Source organism: Rutidosis leptorrhynchoides, chromosome 1 (genome assembly GCF_046630445.1).
Source record: "Rutidosis leptorrhynchoides isolate AG116_Rl617_1_P2 chromosome 1, CSIRO_AGI_Rlap_v1, whole genome shotgun sequence".
Taxonomy (NCBI): Eukaryota; Viridiplantae; Streptophyta; class Magnoliopsida; order Asterales; family Asteraceae; genus Rutidosis; species Rutidosis leptorrhynchoides.
The window spans coordinates 149,793,390-149,813,765 of record NC_092333.1 but is presented as its reverse complement, the minus strand read 5'-3'; the positions used below and the strand labels follow the sequence as shown (position 1 = coordinate 149,813,765).

The following is a 20,376-nucleotide window of genomic DNA, read 5'->3' as shown; positions in this document are numbered from 1 at the left end:
GTTCGTGAAGCACAACAGCAGCTAGCAAAAGTTGAAGGGAAACAAGAAGATTGGGAGATTCGAATATCACGAAGGCAAATTGCACGGAGAAGAAATAACAAGGGTGTCAATGATGAAGACTCGAGGACGAGTCTTTTCGAAGAAGGGGAGGATGATGCATACACGGTAGGCTCACGTGATACTCGGCCTACAACTGTGGGTGATTTTGTCGTGGGCCTGGTAGACATGTGCAGTAAGTTGAAAATCGGAATTGGATGAGTTCAAATATAACAGCTTGACAAGAAAGCAAAGAAGATTCCAGAAGATTTTGTTTATATCTATAATTAGTTTGTTATTTTGTTTCCTTTTTGTGTTTATCTTGTTTCCTAGTATTTATATCCCTATTTACTACGCCAGAACTCAGTGATTATTGTTAAGAGTTTTATTATCGTGAATAAAACTAAACCGTGAAGGTTTCTTGTTCAACCGAGAAGGTTGTGTTTCGATTAAGCCGTGAAGGTTTTAATCACCATACTATCCTTATTGTTTAGCCACGATCGTCTTTACATTACACCCTATCTGCAACAGTATCAACTTTACCTTGATCTTGATCAGCCTCCATAGAAAGTGAGCCAACAATATTCGAAACCAGCCCCTGCCCCCTGCAATTACCCGAATCCAGCACCTCTATATTGGCCATACCCTGATCTACACCCCTAAACACAACCTTAACAGGAACATCAGCAGCATCCACGTTCGTTTGACCAGAACCATTAACAACAGTATCGATCAGAAGATCCCGATTCAAAGAAGTGATCCACTCCGATGAGAACCCCTCAATAAGCATGCGGTTTATCAAAACGGGATCGTTCAATTTGTTAACCCAAACGTTAGTTTTAATGCAAGCATTCGATTCAACCAAAGCAACCTCAAGTAATTCATGAATATGCTTTACCGAACGAGATTCAATAAAAACAAACAAGGACCCGACATTACCAGATGAAGCCGAGCAGTTGGAAGTAAACAACACCTCCCCAAAATGCTTAGCAATGGACGAAGCATTTTTCTCCGACATAAAAGCAACCGGGACACCACGAATTTCGATCCACACATACCTAAAAAAACCTCTAGCTTTATCCGCCAAAGAGGCGGTCAAAACAAACTCCATATCAACCGAAGACCCAAGCAATCTGTCAAAACCATCGCTATCCTGACATTGAACTATGCTTCCAAATATACCCATTTTACAAACAGAAGACACCACTATCTTGTGCTTAAAAAGAAACCTTCTCAACTTTGATTCATCAAGCGGCGATTTGTCAACGAGAATCACACAACGATCAAGCCCCTTACAAACCGAAAAATTAGGTTCAAGATTAAAGTAAACCCGTTTCTGATTTCCAATGGATCTGCGAGCAGCAACAGTACGAGAGTTCGGACATCCAACATAAATAGCTCGACTGAAAAATCCGGTACCGTTTAACTTGGAAACCGTAGCTCGTGCGCACTCAGGTTTATCATAAGTCACAAAGGCATACCTACGAGCACTCCAAAACTTCACTTCGGTAATTTGTCCCTCGTTCCGGAATCCCGAACAAGCTACATAACATATCTCTAGTGCACCTTTCAAGCCGACCAACGAACACCGTACACCCAGAACCCATAGACACGACGGGCACAGAAGAAGCCGGAGCAGAATTAACGAAATCATGAGCCGGAAATTGGTTAACCCTGACCACCGTTTGGAACGGTGGTACCTGAAGTGTTACCTCCGACGTCATCAGACGAGAAACCAGCCCCTAAATTAGGAGGGAAAACGGGAAGAGAGGAGAGATCGGTCTCGTTCAAAGAAAAACTGCACAGGTTAGGGGATTTTAAGGAGTTAGGAAGAAGTGGGTTTGGAATTGGGAGGCCAACAGCAGGGGAAGGAATCGACATTAAATGGGTTTTAGGTATATATATATATATATATATATATATATATATATATATATATATATATATATATATATATATATATATATAGCTGAGTTTGGAATACCGTAAATGTGGCTTAAAGTTCCAAAAAAAAAGAGAGTAGATCGCTCACAGAGACTAAAGTGGGAAATCTAGGAGGAAATTAAATGGGTTTGGTGAAGTGAAATGTATGAGCTGGAATCCAATAAAAGGAGTTGGTGAGGGAGGTGGTGGTTTGTGGTGGTGTTACGGTGGTGATGAAAGGTGTGAGAGAACAAATTCAAATTTTCCGGTTGGGCCCATTTTTCAAGTCAGAGGGAAAAAAAAGAAAAAAGTCTACTCTGGTCTACTTTTTTAGCTGAACTGTCCATTATGTATGTCAATTGTAAATAATTAAAGATTCATCAGTTCAGTTGTCTACTTTGTATATCAGCTACTTTCATGCTCTTTTCGTGAGTTTTGAAAATCATAGTTTATATTTATCGGTCAGAGGGAAAAAAAAGAAAAAAGTCTACTCTGGTCTACTTTTTTAGCTGAACTGTCCATTATGTATGTCAATTGTAAAAAATTAAAGATTCATCAGTTCAGTTGTCTACTTTGTATTTCAGCTACTTTCATGCTCTTTTCGTGAGTTTTGAAAATCATAGTTTATATTTATCGGTTCAGTGATCAACCACGTCGATTTTTGACTTTTGAGTTTTAGCTATGGGCCGTAATTTGAGCTGGATGGGTCGAAATCTGTACGGTTGGATATATTTGTGCCACTGGCTGCTACTTTATTCATTACTGTTTATAGTTGCTAGATACTTATCTGCTTTTTGTTTGTTCTAATACTTATGGAGGCCACATCATAATATATGTAAATGCAGGTTGGCAACAGAATAATTAAAAAGAGGATCCACGTGCGTATTGAACATATAATGCCATCCAGGTGCACAGAAGAGTTCAAGCAGAGGGTTAAGAGGAACAACCAACTAAAGGTGGAAGCCAAGGCTAAGGGTGAGATCATCAGTACAAAGAGGCAACCATTGGGGCCTAAACCAGGGTTTATGGTCGAAGGTACTACTCTAGAGACGGTTACACCCATTCCTTATGATGTTGTCAACGATCTCAAAGGTGGTTACTAAGTTTAGTTTGTCTTGGTTGTGTTCAGTTTTGATTTTATTCATTTGGAAACACTAGAACCGTTTATTTGTTATCGTTTAGTATCTATATTTAACACATGTAATGGCTTGTTCTAGATATTAAAGTACTGGCAGTAGTAGAGTTACAGTTGAAGAGTGCATCTTTGAATCATATTCAATTTGTGCTAATGATTTTTCTTCATTTATGAAACTAAGTGTAGCAATTAGAATTGGCAGTGTACAAGTGTACAACCTCAAATTTCAAATTGGTTAACTTGAGTGGATGTAAACGCAAACAACAATAAGCAAAACGCTTACAGAAATATCAGATTAAATAAAACAATTAATCGATAGTTGAAGCACATTTGTCCATTTAAGTTTGCAATTTGCAATTAGGGAAGGTAGCTGAACATGTACAGAAAATTTATTGGTGTTAAGAAACCAAAAGTGGTTTGTAGCAGAATAATGTGGATCAGTAGACATACTGGACTAGTGGAGTAGGGAAAGAAGTTGACCAGTAGTATTATATCATGAATATGATTATAATTGTGGTTAGCCAGCAAGAGTATTTCGTACGGAATCTTGTTATTTATGAGTGAAATACTCTTGTTGTATACGCTCGTATTAAAAACTCAATCTAAACCCTAATATCTATAACCTCAATATACGCTCGAAAAACACGATAATTGTTATATATATTACTTCTTCGAGCGTTTTCCCGCCAAAATAAAAACATTTATCACAAAGTGTCTTTATTAAAGGTTCATATTTTCATCTAATCTATAATGTTCGTGAACAAAGTTTTTTCAAAAAACGAAAAAAAAATAATTTTTGCTTCCCCCGCTTCCCCCCGATTGGTTACTTCCCTCTTGATCCTACCACTATATATATATATATATATATATATATATATATATATATATATATATATATATATATATATATATATATATATATATTGAAATTTTAACTTAAACTTTGACTAACCATGAACATGACCATCGTCTCAGACCGACTTTGATTGACTTTGACTACCGAGTTAGACCGACTTTGGTTGACTGGTTGACTTTGACCTGATTTCTTTTAGCGTTGAACGACTAATTAGACGTTTTTGGGCGAAACAAGACGCTCACCAAACCGACAAATCAACTGAGACGCCTGCTGTTTACATTAGCAAGTGCCGTCTGTGGTTTCCAGTTTTGTCAACTGTGGTGAGAAGGATCAACAATTTGCTGCTGCTACCGGAGTGTACGTAGTTACCTTATTATATATGAAATGTTATGGGCTTGCCATCTAAGTATAAGCAACTGATCAATTCATAGTTGTACCACATTTATGATTACCTAGAAATATGCGTTCTATATGTTATAAACAAGGATAAGGATATATGTTATTGCTGAGTAATTGAATTTGTACAAGCTATGATATGTCATATAACGCGCTGTCACTTTTCATTTTTTATGCAGAATGATACGGGTGTGTACTGGAATCAAATGAATCCAGAGGTTTGATTTATTAAGATATGAGTTTATGGAACTTGAATGGTGAAATGCTCCGAGAATGAAGAGGTCCTTTAGTATTAAAATATTTTTAGCAAACATGTTATATATTTTTTGTTTTGGCGAAAAAACTTTAACTTACCAGTGAGAAAGAACCTATCAAAACAAAACGTAAAGAGAAAAGCCTGAGCCTCATCGCAAACTTGAAAACTGAATAGACAAACGTGTTATATATTCTATACTTGAAAGCCTCCCTTATAAAAAAGAATGACGCACAAGAAAAAGATTCATATGGCAGAAGGTGGATCCATTTTCTTTTGTGTGCAAGTTATTGTCCATGAGAGAGACGGGTTGGAAAATGATATACTAGCTTAAAGTGACAAAACAAGGAGGTCGGATAAAGGGTCAAAACATATAAACTTGTTTTCGAGTTTTGACTACTTTTACATGTTTCAATATTAGCTTATAACAGTTTTGATCAATTGTTAAAATCAAATATAATTAACCTGAATTGACCCTGTTCAATATAAATAGGTGTGGCTACCCCTGTGAATATAAAGCGCCACGTACTGCAAATGAATACGGTACAAAGTTCTTATTTAGCTACTAGTGTTTGCACTTTGCTGTGTTTGTGGGTTTTAAGAATTTAGCAGTTCAACATGATCATATAAAAATAGCAACTATATTATGTTTCCCTTATTGTACCCGAGTCATTTTAGGAGTTTCTTTTGATTGTCCTTAATATTTGCACAAAGTTTTATGGATGGACTTAAAGTAATTTTTTGTCGTGGATGACGCTAATGTTCGAAAATATTGAGCCATTGGTTCCTCAATGTAACAGATGTTATTTTCTCGTTGTGTGCGTCACGTGAGACACATACGAGGGCTTTTTAGTCATATTACTTATATAACAAATGTTATGTCCTCATCGTTAGTGCATCACGTGAGTGTGCATCATTATTTCCCTATTGTTAATGTCTAGGAAGCCCTCGGTGGGCATCTCACAATGCACACTAACGCTAGGAATAACGTCTGTTACATTCAGGGATCAATAATGCAACATTTTCGAATACTAGGGTCATCTACGTCAAAAAAAAATACTTTACGATCTCCATGAAAAGTTGGACAAACATTCAGGATCAATAGCGTAATTTTGTCTTTTCGAAATGTTATGTATGTGTTAATGCAAAAACTCTTTTGTCACCCTTCGTTGTGAAACTTATGTTACGACCTACTCATATGGCAACCTAATAAATGGTGATTGTAGCAGGCTTGTTACTTTTTTGTGGGTAAAAAGACGAAAACTCATATAGAAACGAAGACGTTTTCAAAAAGAAAACGTCAACAACCGGAAAATACAACAAAGGATAACAGGACGAGGCTCATACCTAGAAAGTTACAACAAAACCTATCAAGGATACTATCTATAACCGAGGCTTACTTGTTAAACCAAAACTACCACGAATACAGCCGATCAAATACACAAGTTACAAGAACAAAAAACCGTCAAACACAGCCCTAACGCCTGACATGGCCAAATACCACATCGGTAAAATAATAAAAAAAAATTAATGAAAGAAAACAAACGTCAACCTATGGAACCACCTTTTGAGATGACCGTCGATCGTTTTCAGCCAAATTCTTTTGCCGGACCACCTTGTTACTGAAAAATTCACTCTAAAGTTTCATGTTTCGAAATTTCCTTTCATACGAAGAATGAAGACAAATATTAATATCCCAACTTACCACAACTCACTTTTTGATGAATAAAGAGTCTACGTTAATTAATGGGATTATATATTGATTGCCCAGCAAGTTTAATGTTCTATATTTTTAAGCCACTTGTATTTGAAAATAATTTTGTAAGCCACACATATTTATCTTTTTTGTGTTTATAAAACAACCCATATTTGTAATTGATTTTGTAGGCCATACATATTCATAGGTTGTTTCATACATACCAAATTACCGCTAAAAATCATGGAAAAGATGTAAAATAACACAAATACACATGCAACTTATCAAATCTAGATCACTAACGAGAGCGTTACCATAACTTGGGAGGCCTCCATAATTTAAATTGTTTCTAGATTGTAATACGAGGTCTTTTATCATTGGAGCTTAAATTGTTTCCAGATTGCAATGTGAGGTCTTTTATCATTGGAGCGAAGAAAATATCTAATTTTGGGTGAACTTCTGTTATTGGCATCATAAAGTAACTAACGAATTTCTTTCGTTAAAAATTGAAAGTTACAACATGAAATAGTCTACTTAGCGCCTTGGTGTGACACTGTGACATCTAAAATTGACACGGACATTAGGCCCGGTGTTTCTTATAAGATATAAATAGCAAACAGCAAGGTATGGACTGAAATGATCGATCAAATTATTCAGCATAACTGCATAAGCTATGTACATATACTCGTTTACATGATACAAATTTGAATAGGATATACACTCCTAAATTAAATACAATCCTAGTTTCAAATTATCTAGACTTAAAGGATAAGTTAGACGGATATAAGGAAAGCACAATATGTAAACTTGGAAACTAAGTTTCACTAATACGCCCCCTCAAGATGGAGGTTCCTTCAGTAACTCCAATCTTGGTACGTAATTTGATAAACGGTTGTTTGGATAACGCCTTAGTAAGCGTGTCTGCAAGCTGATTCTTGTTGCTAATATGTTGGACACGAACATCCCCATTCTGAATTCGCTCTCGTAGTCCAGAGCAACATGTTTCATACGACTGTGAAACAGAGGATTGACACACAAATACGTAGCACCCACATTGTCACATAGTAGCGTGGGCGAAGCAACATCTTGACCGAGTTCATCAAGAAGATTTCGAAGCCAAATTATCATGAGATTTGTCAGTTGGTCCTCATACATCAGAGTATACAAGTTGAAATGGTTTTGTGCTAGTTAAAGAAGATGTTGTAAAGGGTAATTTTTGACTTTTATTGCGAAAACAAGAGTTACACTTTGAACTAGAATGAAAACTAGAAACACAAAACAAATTTGCAGATTTAATAGCTAGTTGTTTTTGCCAAACCGCAAAATTAGTTTGGATGAGTTTTATTGGAAGGTGTGTGGGTGCTTGAAGTTGCACCACCTTCGTCTGTTTGAAGAAGAACCTGACATGATTCAAAAAGATGGTTGTTGTAGAATGAAAAGGGAAAAAATTGGATTTATGTGCAGCTGCTGGAGAGGTAGGATCGTTTAGGGTTTAACCTTTTTTTGCTCTTGATACCATATAATATATAAACAGCAAACAGAGAAGGTATGGACTGAATTGATCGATCATATTATTCAGCTAAGGTATGTATATATACTCGTTTACATGATACAAATTTGAGTAGGATATAAACTCCTAAATTAAATACAATCCTAGTTTCTAATTATGAAATGCGGAAACGATTAAGAAAATAGCAAGATCAAGTATGATCAATCAATCTCCATTAGAATCACTTGAAGGATTACATGAAGAATATTACAAAATGAAAAACTGACTAATCTAAGCTCTAATCTGGATAATATAACAGTTATCGACCATAACTAACTAATCTGTAACAACTTAGCCATATTTACACTTTACATCCCTACACTATGACATATGTACAACTTGAGACATAACTATATATTCTACATCCCCCTCAAGTTGGAGGTTCTTGTATGTAGCGACCCGACAAAATCGTCATTGACGGCGCCGTCTACTTAGGTTCCGTTACGTGGTCATAAGTCATTAAAATGACGTTTGACCAAAATATGTCGCATTCATTTCAAATGTAAAGATGTTTCAAGTTTACAAAAGTAGTTCAACGACTAGTTACATTACAACGTTTAACGTACAAATGAAACCTATGCGACACAATTTAAAAGTAAGTCAAAAGATGCTCCATGTATGCATGTATACTCGACATCCAAACAAGTATCAAAAATAGTGAGCGGAAGCATGTATCACAAAACGTTCAAGGACCTGAGAAAAATATAAAAATCTGTCAACGAAAAACGTTGGTGAAATCATAGGTTTAAGTAAATAAGTGAGTAAGTACAAATGAACCACAAGATTTATAACGTTGAAATAATAGTAAATCATTCTAAAATTTGTTATCACGAGCACCCAATTATCAAGGCTTAACTTTCCACGAACCCCATCACAATAGTGTTAGAACATACACTGTTTCTCGAAAATATATTTCATCTGAATAACGGTAGCGAACCGCCCGAATGAGGGTTTGTCAAACCCATATGGCCATACAACATAAGTTATCGCTTACACCCGGCAAGTGTAACTAATGATAATCGAATTGAGGATTTTGTTCTAACTCGTATGTAGAATGTTTGTTTTCGTACTTGTGTTCACTTTGTAAAATGAAACGTTTATGTTTTCTCATCCCAAATGTAAGTTAAAAAGAGTAAAATTGGGACTATGATCTCACCTTGAGTGCAAGAGTGTAAAAGCACTTCACAAGTAAATGTGTGTAAGAACGGATGCTAGTCTTGACCTAAACAAATAGGTTGTATCAATAACGGTAAACACGGTTGATAAAAGTTGTTCAATTAGTCCTATGGCTCGTTACGACTCAATTATATAGCATGTGAATCACGTTGTCAAGTTTCATGCAAGATACAAGTATAAAAGCAATTTAGAACGATTGCATGCGTATTTGGTTAAGTTTGACTAAAAGTCAAACTTGGTCAAAGTCAAAGTCAACGGGGTCGGGTCGGGTATCCGACAATTTTTCCATGATGATAAATCATATTTGAGCATGCTATCCAAATTTCATGTTAATCGGAGTTGCGGTTAATCGGGAAAAAGTTTGTGAAAAATAAAACAACAAAGAAATTTGGCCTGGAGATATGCGCGGTGCGCGCAGGAGTGCGCGGCGCGCATTTAGGCGTGGAACCAGGTCAGGTAATATCACAGGGGTTAAGCATTTGAAACTTCACATTTGCGCAGCGCGCGAAAAGGTGCACGACGCGCGTTCCTGGAAAAAGTGCTGTTTGCAGCACTTTGTTAAGTCTTGAACCAAAACTCAATTTAACATAACTCATGGACCGAAAACAATCAAAATGCATGCCATACATCGTTGGAAAGGTAATTTAACGAGGAACACAACTAAACATATTTCATCAATCAAAAACATCATTTACAATAAACAAATCCAAGTTGAAAGCTCATCAAATGCCCACCATAAATGCTTTCAAGTTCATAAATGCACATTTATGACTCGGGAATTAAATGCATACATATAATACGCCGTTTTGTAGGTAATTATGCATATAATACCACTAAACACTTACAAAGCACACTACAAAGCATTTAATGCATCAAAAATTCATTTTACTTCTATCAAACCCCAACTCAAAGTCACAAATTTAACAATTATGTTTATGAAGCTTTTCCATGTTAACCTACATACCAAATTGAAGCTAGTGATGCTAGTAACACATTTAATACATGCACTTTTAACATCTAACAACATTTAAGCAACCAAATCTCAAAATCAAACACACCCATTTCAAGTTTAAGCTAGTTGCATCAAAATGACAAGAACAAGCATATAAATCATATATTCATGTTAGACTTGAGCCATAGACACTAATTAACACTTTTATAAGTTAAAACATTAAAAACAAAGAATCTAGTGATTTTAGAAAGTTACCCAAAATAGATGAAATCAGTATGGAATCGAAGAAAAAGTTGCAAGGATTCCAAATATGCAATTTGTTTTGAAGAACACTTGCTAGATTTAAAATGGATGATGATTCTTTGAATTGGGTGAAATGAGAGCAAAAATGGAAGTAGTAAATGAGATGGGAGGTGATGAATGAATGTGTGGTGGTAAGTGGGGTTTGACTAGTTGACCTAGTGAACTAGTTAAGCCCCTTGGCAACTTTGGTCCCTCGGATTTAAAGCGGGTGCGTGAATTACCTAAACGAGATATTTTAAAACGCTTTTTAACGGAAGATGTTATAATTATATAACAGACTTTAAATAAATAAACGGAAAGTAAACGGAAAAATGCGGGATGTTACATTGTAAACCCAACTTGGAACTAAGAGCAGAATGTTGTAAATGACCTAAAGTTTTTGTCATCAAATCTGCCAATTGAAGATGTGAAGGAACATAAGAAGTTCGTAGAAACCCATCTTGCACCTTATCTCTTGTGAAATGACAATCTATATCCAAGTGCTTTGTTTTTTCATGATAACATGGGTTAGCAGCTATTTGTTGAACTGCTTTGTTATCACAAAATAGTGTAATAGGATCTGTTACTTGTTACTGGTATGCCAAGATCCTGAAGCAGATAAGTGAGCCAAATTAACTCACAAGTTGTTGCAGCCATACTCCTATATTCTGCCTCAGTAGATGAACGTGATACAGTAGGTTATTTTTTTGTTTTCCATGAAATCAATGAATGACCTAAAAAGATACAATATCCAGTCAACGATCTTCTAGTTATCAAACATGATGCCCATTCTGCATCAGAAAACCATCAGAAAACCCAATGAGCTACAAATGTTGTTGAACTGGATAAAAGAGTCCTTTGGAAACAGTGCCCTTGAGATACTTTAGCAGATGAGTTACAGCTTGTACATGAGAATCTTTTGGGCTTGAAACAAATTGACTTAAATGTTGGACTGCATAGGAAATGACAGGTCGTGACATTGTCAAGTACAACAACCTACCAACTAGCCTTCTATAGGATTCTGCATTCTCCATAGACTTCCCTTTATCCAATGCCAACTTTAAATTTTGAGGTAAAGGAAACTTAGCTGGTTTAGCAGCTGTCAAACCAGCGTATTGTAGTAAATCCAAGATATACTTTCTTTGATTCAAATATGTACCATTCTCAGTATGACAAATTTCAATTCACAAAAAATATTTGGCAATACCTAAGTCCTTAATAGTACTTTCTATCAAGAGCAGACTTAGTTTTGCATATTTTATCAATTGAATTCATAGTAATTAAAATATCATCCACATAAACCAATGCAGCAGTGAAGGTTAGACCAGCATTCTTGACAAACAAAGAATAATCATTCTTTGATTGAGTAAAACGCAAAGAAACCAAGAATTTATTTAATTCCAAATTCCATTGTCTAGATGTCTGCTTCAAACTATAAAGGGATTTTTTTAGTTTGCATACCTGACCTGGTTTAGCTCTGGAATAACCACCAGGTGGTTTCATATAGATATCCTCATCTATAAAACCATGCAAAAAGGCATTATTAACATCTAATTGATGTAATAGCCATTGCTTGGCAGTGTCAATGGCAATTAAAACCCTCACTGTAGCCAACTTTGCTACATGGGAGAAAGTGTGTTTGTAATCTTAACCTTCTTTTTGATGGAAACCGTTGATGACCAATCTAGCCTTGTATCTTTCCACTGTTCCATCAGCCTTATATTTAGTTTTATAAACCCATTTAGAAGAGATGGACTTACATCCTGAAGGTAAATCTATAATTTTCCAAGTGCCATTCTTATCTAATGCCTCTAACTCCTTATCCATTGCTTCATTCCAATGAGAATCTTGACTTTCTTGAGCATATGTGGTTGGATCTATAGTTGAAAACACATTTGTTAGAAAAGATACATAATCCGCTGACATGTGAGTAAATCATGCTTAATGAATAATGGATAAACAAGATTTGAAGAGAGTTGCTGAACAGCGGATGCATTGGAAGTAGGCATGATGTAATCCTTAAAACAATTAGGATTTTGTTTGACTCTAGTGGATTTTCTTGTTGGAACAGAAGTAGATGCAGAAGGTTGATCAAGAACAGAAGTGGAAGGTGAATCCACAGAAGTTGAATTATTGTAACGACCCGTCAAAATCGCTATTGACGCAGTACATTATTCATTGATTTCATAGTGAGGTATTGACCTCTATATGATACGTTTTGTAAACATTGCATTCTTTTGAAAAGGCACACCATAAATGAATATATAAATCCAAGGTTTTCGACATCTGATGATTTATATGTATAGATAATCACCGTAAACAATATTTTACAATACTACATCCGTTGACAATACAGTCAAAATAAGTTACATGGTGATGATTTTGTGAATGCAAAGTTTTCTCGAATAAAGAAAAAAATTTATCGTATGGAAACCATTCCACGAGTTCCATTTAAACGTACAATGATTTAAATGTTTACAAAAGGCACGAAGGCCATTAATTAAGTTCAATACAAGTTTGACCCCCTACAATGATAGTTTATAATCCAAACGACACTCGAGCATGGTTTGGGACTAAACTACCCAAAACGTCAGGCCAACTTCAAAAGCTATCCCAAAAGCACCCATGTCAATACAAACGGGAGATAACTAATCCAACCGTATGCCCTTACCCTTGTCCAAGTTGAGCAAACAATGGAAGACTTCTAGGAACCTGAGAATAAACATGCTTAAGAGTGTCTACACAAAGGTTGGTGAGTTCATAGTTTTAATGTTGCGCATAATCTGTATATAAAGGTGGACCACAAGATTTCAGTAGTTTCATCCAAAATGTTTATCAAAATATTCTACGAAATTGAGCACCCTGGTAACTAACCTTAACGTATATATAATAAGTACCCATATTTTAACATACATGCAACCAACATGTACAATACACGCAAACCAACGTGTACTAAACTCAAATAGCATACGTTCGTTTTATAGTTCAGGCTAGGGTCTCTATACCTGAAACGAACGGGGATGTCAAGCCCTATGGATCCATATATAACTACTCGCGCCCACCAGTTCTTATAACCGGCAGTTACTAGTTACCAAAGCTAAGGGATTTTCGGTTCAAACTCAGTGTAGAATTGAAGCGACCCGTCCTAATCCATAAGGACGAATACAATAACATATGATTACATCGCGAGGTAATTGACCTCTATATGATACATTTTACAAACATTGCATTCGTTTTTAAAAGACAAACTTTCATTTCATCAAAAGTTGACGGCATGCATACCATTTCATAATATATCCAACTATAATTGATTTAATAATAATCTTGATGAACTCAACGACTCGAATGCAACGTCTTTTGAAATATGTCATGAATGACTCCAAGTAATATCTCTAAAATGAGCAAATGCACATCGGAAGATTTCTTTCATACCTGAGAATAAACATGCTTTAAAGTGTCAACCAAAAGGTTGGTGAGTTCATTAGTTTATCATAAACAATAATTTTAAATAATATAATAGACCACAAGATACTCATAAATATACGTCCCATGCAAAAAGACAAAAATCATTCATATAGATTGAACACCTGGTAACCGACCTTAACAAGATGCATATAGAATATCCCCATCATTCCGGGACTCCCTTCGGACATGATAAATTCGAAGTACTAAAGCATCCGGTACTTTGGATGGGGCATGTTGGGCCTAATAGATCTATCTTTAGGATTAGCGTCAATTAGGGTGTCTGTTCCCTAATTCTTAGATTACCAGACTAAAAAGGGGCATATCCGGTTTAATAATCCAGCCATAGAATGTAGTTTTAAGTACTTGTGTCTATTTCGTCAAACATTTATAAAGCAGCGCATGTATTCTCAGTCCCAAAAATATATATTGCAAAAGCATTTAAAAAGAGAGCAAATGAAACTCACCATACTGTATTTTGTAGTAAAAATACATAAGACGAAACTGAAAAATGCAGGGTTGGTCTCGGATTCACGAACCTATATCATTTATATATATATATATATATATATATATATATATATATATATATATATATATATATATATATATATATATATATATATATATATATATATATATATATATATATATATATTAACACATGTAATGGTAATTGAACAATTTCATATTTTATAACTTAAATTATATATTATATATTTAATTTGTGTACATATTCGAAATGATTAATACTTATATAGTTGTATTAAAATATATATCTGATTGTTATTTTTATATAAAAATACCTATTTTGTTATATATAAATATTTATATGAAAATTGTAAATATGATTAATATATACGTATATGTAATATTACTTATAAATATATTTTTTATATACATAATAATAATATTAGTAAAAATTTTTATTTGATTAAAATGATAATGTTAGTAATAACAATACTTGATATAGTAATTTTACTGTTCTTAATAGTTAGGATAGTAATTTTAATAGTGTAATAATAATGATACAAATACATAATGATAATTCTAATAATTGTAAAAATGATATTAATACTAATATTTATGAAAGTGATAATAAGTTGTATTATTTTAATACAATAATAATAATAATAATTCTAACACTAGTAACACTTATAATAATAATATTAGTTATAATACTTATAACAATGATAATAATAATGATAATAACTATAGTACTAATAATATTACTCATAATAATACAATACTAACAATGATAATACTAATACTAGTAATAATAATAATAATAACTATAATAATAATATTAATACTTAATGATAATATTAGTAATAATTATAATGATAATATTATTACTTAGTTAAATGATAATAATATTTATTACTTCTAGTACATAGGAATATATAACAATTATCATAATAATAACCATAATCAATAATAATAATGATAATAATAATAATGATAACAATAAATGATAAATAATAATAATAATAATAATAATAATAATAATAATAATAATAATAATAATAATAATAATAATAATAATAATAATAATAATAATAATAATAAGAGTAGTAATAATAATAACTACCTCTCAAGAAGAAAAAAATTCCAAAATAAATGCCTATGCCCGAGTTCGAACCCGAGACCTTTCGTTCCACGCAAACACCCCCAACCATTAAACCATTTGTTGTTTTCGTGACTTAATTCCGAAACCATGTAAATATACCCCATTTTTGTCCCAACTAGTAAGAATTGAAACAGACCCAAGTTACATCGGCCCAATAGCAAATCATAATGGCCTACTATCCAACTCACGGCCCAAGAAAGGAACCAGTCCAACAAGCGATCCGTTAACAAAAGCAATACAACCCAAATTAAAAGTGGATTACTCGGCCAAACAGAGAATTGGATATACAGCTCGATATCATAACACAAAAATAATTTGGTTCCTTCGGTCCACTATAGTTTAGCACAAAAGAGTATCTATCAAATAAATAAAAAAAAGTCAGCAGCTTTACCCCATGCTTCTCGTTGTTTTTTTTTTTTTTAATTTCAACTCAAGCTTTATCAACTTTATCATAACACCTTTATTGGATGCCACAGAACAGTAATATGCAGCAGTTTTTGAGGGTTTCATGAGTCTTTGGTTTAGTGGACATCCCACAAACTCCATGAGGGACGTGAAACTTGTGGAGAAGCAAAAGAAAAAGGCCACTTTACTCTAATTAAATAATAGGTGTTATCCATGTAAATAATTAAAGGGAACCGTGGGCATGTCTTTTAAATAAATCAAGTGGGTTATCAAATGCTTAATTTGCCTGCCATAAAGGAAAGTGTACCATGCCAAAGTAGCTTTTGACCCATATCTTTATTTGTGGACTGCATTTTTTATATATATATAGTGGTTGTGTGTGTTAGGATTTCGTACAGGTAGTGGGAACAACAAAATGGCATTTGAAACAGAAATAGAAACATATTAATTGTAGCAGTAGTAGCACTTAAATGGTTTTTGTTTATGATGGTTCAAGAAAAGAAATGGTGATAGTGATTATTTCAAGGTGAAGATGGTGATCTTTCGAAGGTGGTGATGTTACATGATGGTGTCCGTGATGCTAAGGTGGCGGCTAGGAAGGAAACAAGAGCGATGATGTGTGGGTTAAGGTTCAAGATTAAACATGGTGGTGGCGTGTTGTTCATAATGGAAATCAAAAGAAAAGAAAAGAAATAATTCGAAGGTGAAGTGGGTTTAATCAAGAAGAAAGGTGGCGGTTAGATGATGGTCGAGTTTAGCTTCAACCGAGACAAGAGTTTAAGTAAGAGAAGTTGAAATTGATTCTTGAGAGCATGGGTGGTGATATATGGAGATGGTGTTATTTGTTATTATTAGTCTATCAATCTCCCTTCTCTCTGTGTATGTAAAAATATATACATATATATTACTTGAAGAGTGTTAATGTGTAAGTAAAGCAAAACAAGTATCGATAAGTGTATCAATCATCCAATCAATACTCAATCAATAGCAGTGGAAGATTTGTTTTGTAACTATCTTTGAAGTCGACATAATTTTTCATCAGGTACTGAAATAAATAAAAAAAATTAAAGTAGAAAGGGACTGCAAACAGATTTTGGATTGTATGGATAATCGGTTTTGGCATGGAATCAAATTAGAGACAGGATTAAGAATCTAACACATTTGATTGGTACATGTAACAAATCGTACAATTTGTTTGATTCTTTTATAGTTTTAATATAAATACAATTAATTAATAAATTTATTATTATTAATAATAATTATAATAATATATTATAATGATGCTAATAATTATAATAATTATATTATTACTGATAATAATAATAGATTGTATAAATTTTTACATTATTAATATTCAGTATAAATTTACAAAAAAAAAAAAAATGGAACTAATAATAATAGTAGTAGGAATAATAATAATAATGATATTAAATATATTAATAGTGGTAGTAGCAGTAATGATTTAGATATAATAATTTATGCATATTAAATTTCACATTTAAATATATAGTAATATTATTAATATTAATGTTAATATTAATAATATTAATGAAAGTAATAACATTTAATATATTAACATTATAATTTATTTATATATTATATTATATGATAACATTTTTTGAATATTGAATATTTATATATTTTATATATATTACAATATATTAATAGAAATCATATATATATTTATATCAAATGTATATTTATATATTTTCCTTTGAATAGTAACTTAATTATTTTAATTATTATTTTACATTTTTAATTCTATTTGATTAAAGTATACTTTATTAATTCAAAATATTATATATACACTTATATATATATATATATATATATATATATATATATATATATATATATATATATATATATATATATATATCTACAAATTTATTTACACACAATTGTTCGTGAATCGTCGAGAACAGTCGAAGGTTAATTGCATATATGAAAACAGTTCAAAATTTTGAGACTCAACCTAACAGACTTTGCTTATCGTGTCGAAATCATTTAAAGATTAAGTTTAAATTTGGTCGAAAATTTCCGGGTCGTCACAGTACCTACCCGTTAAAGAAATTTTGTCCCGAAATTTGATCGAAGTCATCATGGCTAACAATAAAAATGTTTTCATGACGAATATGAGTTGATAAATAGGGTTTTATCATTATTGATAAATAGAGATAAAACGATTCAATTATGTGGAGCGTTCGAGTGAAGCTGTCACAAAATATTAAGATAGAGATTTAACTTTTGACGTAGTCACGTTTGAATTTAGAAAATAAGGTGCGTCTTAACTTTTGGCATTGTCTTGGTTGAATTCCGGAATTCAAGGGATTTAAAGAAAATCTTCGAAATCTAAAAGATTTGATTCTTCAGCGAATAAGGAAATTAAGATCTCTATAATTAAATACGGTGATCTGCCTCGATTACTCTGTCTGATATTTCTATTATAAATTAAACTCTTCCGTTCCATTATTTTCACCATTCCGATACTTTCTTTCTTAGTTCATACATCTAAAAGATTGTGAAAATGCTTAATCCATTTCTAATCCTTGATATTTTTCTAATTATCATTTATGTCATCCTTGTTTTCAATCTTCCACCAGAAAAATTTGTTTACTTCTACTATTACCTTGGGTGATATTATTCTTAATTATACCGTGTCTTTATATTGCTATTCGTATTAATATCCATGATTTGTAACCTCTGTGTCGTTATTGGGCTTTATATTTTCTCTTATATTTTGGAGCTCTTTGCCTTTTTATTATCTTCTCGACCGGTAGTAAAGCGAGTTACGGTCCAGAATTCGTAAGTATGGAGTTTCGAATGAATTTAATGTCCTAAACAAGAAAGAACGTAATCGCACGATTTGATTTGTCAAATTACCTGAGTCACTGAGAATAGAACTATCAAGAACATACTTTCTTGATATGTTCAGAAGTTAAGCGGAATGAAAGAGTTATGTAACATGGCACATGACGATGTTATGATCTGTGAATCATCACGTCCCATTAGAAACTCAGCATGACTTACTGTAATATAATCATGTTGATCAAGTGTCATTATATTATACTAACTCATGCTTCAGTTCCCAACACTACTTCAGAATTCATTCATAATTCAAACTCAAATTTTAAAGAAATTTAGAAACTAAAATAGTTTCCTTTATGATGTAATATAGATAGCACGCAAAGATAAATAATTTCGGATGAGAATATTTATGAAAATACTTTCAGAAATATCGAAGATATTTATGATAATATTTTGGAATTTCTAAGTTCGATGGTTGATGAAGAAAGATTTTTCGCAAGATTTTAACATGTGTACGGAGCAAGATATTCGTTGAAAGTTTCATCGGATCCAGAATTACCTGGTTTCTTTGAATATATGGTATGGTCCTTGTATTTGGCCTTGGTCTCCTTCATGGTTTGCTCAATCTGTTTTTCAGTACCAAATTTTCTATCGAGCGTTCCTAACACTCCCTTCTTTATCATCAAACTTTTGGCCGTTTAGACCATCTACAATTTTTCTGTTTCCTCTGCATTTAATGCTACGATATCTGAATCATCGGTTATTAATTCGAGGTGGTTTCAGGAGAATTGTGTTTTTAGATGATTAAACGCTGATGGTAATATGGTGGAATATAAAAGATTCCCCGATAACAATAAAAGAGCACACATATATATCAAGGTTATAATTAGGTTGTTTCGAACGAAAAGTCGAAGTTGACTTGCTGGAGCTGTGACAAAATTTACTACCTTGAAAAGGGATTGTAAAGTCATTTTTGGTAACAACGCCAAATGAGCTAGCACAGATACGTGTTAAACGTTTACTCAGTTTTCGGGTGTTTTCAGGTGCATAACTATATGCATAAATCTTTCCTTCCATAGATGAGGTGCGGTTGGTTCATCCTCTCAGTTAAGGTGTTTTCAAGAATCATGAAAGGTTTGAACGCGGATTGTAATCGTCAAGATACAAATGAGGTTTAAGATGATATCAAGTGGCAAACTTGAAGAAATGTTTAGTTTCATATGTTATAATCAATATTTTAATTCATTTTAATTGTCCAATGTTATTAGTCCACAGTCGATAGTCCACAGTTAACAGTCCAATAATTCATATATAGTTTAATATATAATATTCAAATTAATTAATACATATCGTGACCCGTGTACATGTCTCAGACTCGATCACAACTCAAAGTATATATATTATTGTAGAATCAACCTCAACCATGTATAGCTAACTCAAACATTACTGCATATAGAGTGTCTATGGTTATTCCAAATAATATATATAGATGCGTCGATATGATATGTCAAAACCTTGTATACGTGTCCCGATATTTAAAGTGTGTAAAATAAATAACAGAAATTAAATGACGATAAATAAAATTGCGAGAATTAAAATTGCAATAATAAATTGCGATAATTAAATGTAATAAGTTAGCTAGAAACAGTTAGCTAGGAACAGTTAGCGTGAATTCTTAACAAAATTCTTCTCATAGTTAAATTGTTTGTTTCTAACAAATTTTATTTTGTCCAATGTTTTCTTCATTATGCCACTTGTTGGATTCTGATAGGTCAAAATCCAAATATGAAATTGAATGAAAATGGTTATTCTGTGAT

At 33.0% G+C, this 20,376-nt stretch overlaps 1 protein-coding gene across 1 annotated transcript; it reads left to right on the top strand.

Annotated features, from left to right (window-relative positions):
* Positions 1 to 2,125: 2,125 nt before the first annotated feature.
* On the top strand, positions 2,126 to 3,062 carry LOC139890167 (large ribosomal subunit protein eL21z/eL21y-like). Its single transcript, XM_071873063.1, has 2 exons — positions 2,126 to 2,245; positions 2,805 to 3,062. Exons 1-2 carry the CDS (start codon positions 2,126 to 2,128, stop codon positions 3,060 to 3,062), a joined length of 378 nt encoding a protein of 125 aa, XP_071729164.1.
* The last annotated feature ends 17,314 nt before the right edge of the window (positions 3,063 to 20,376 follow it).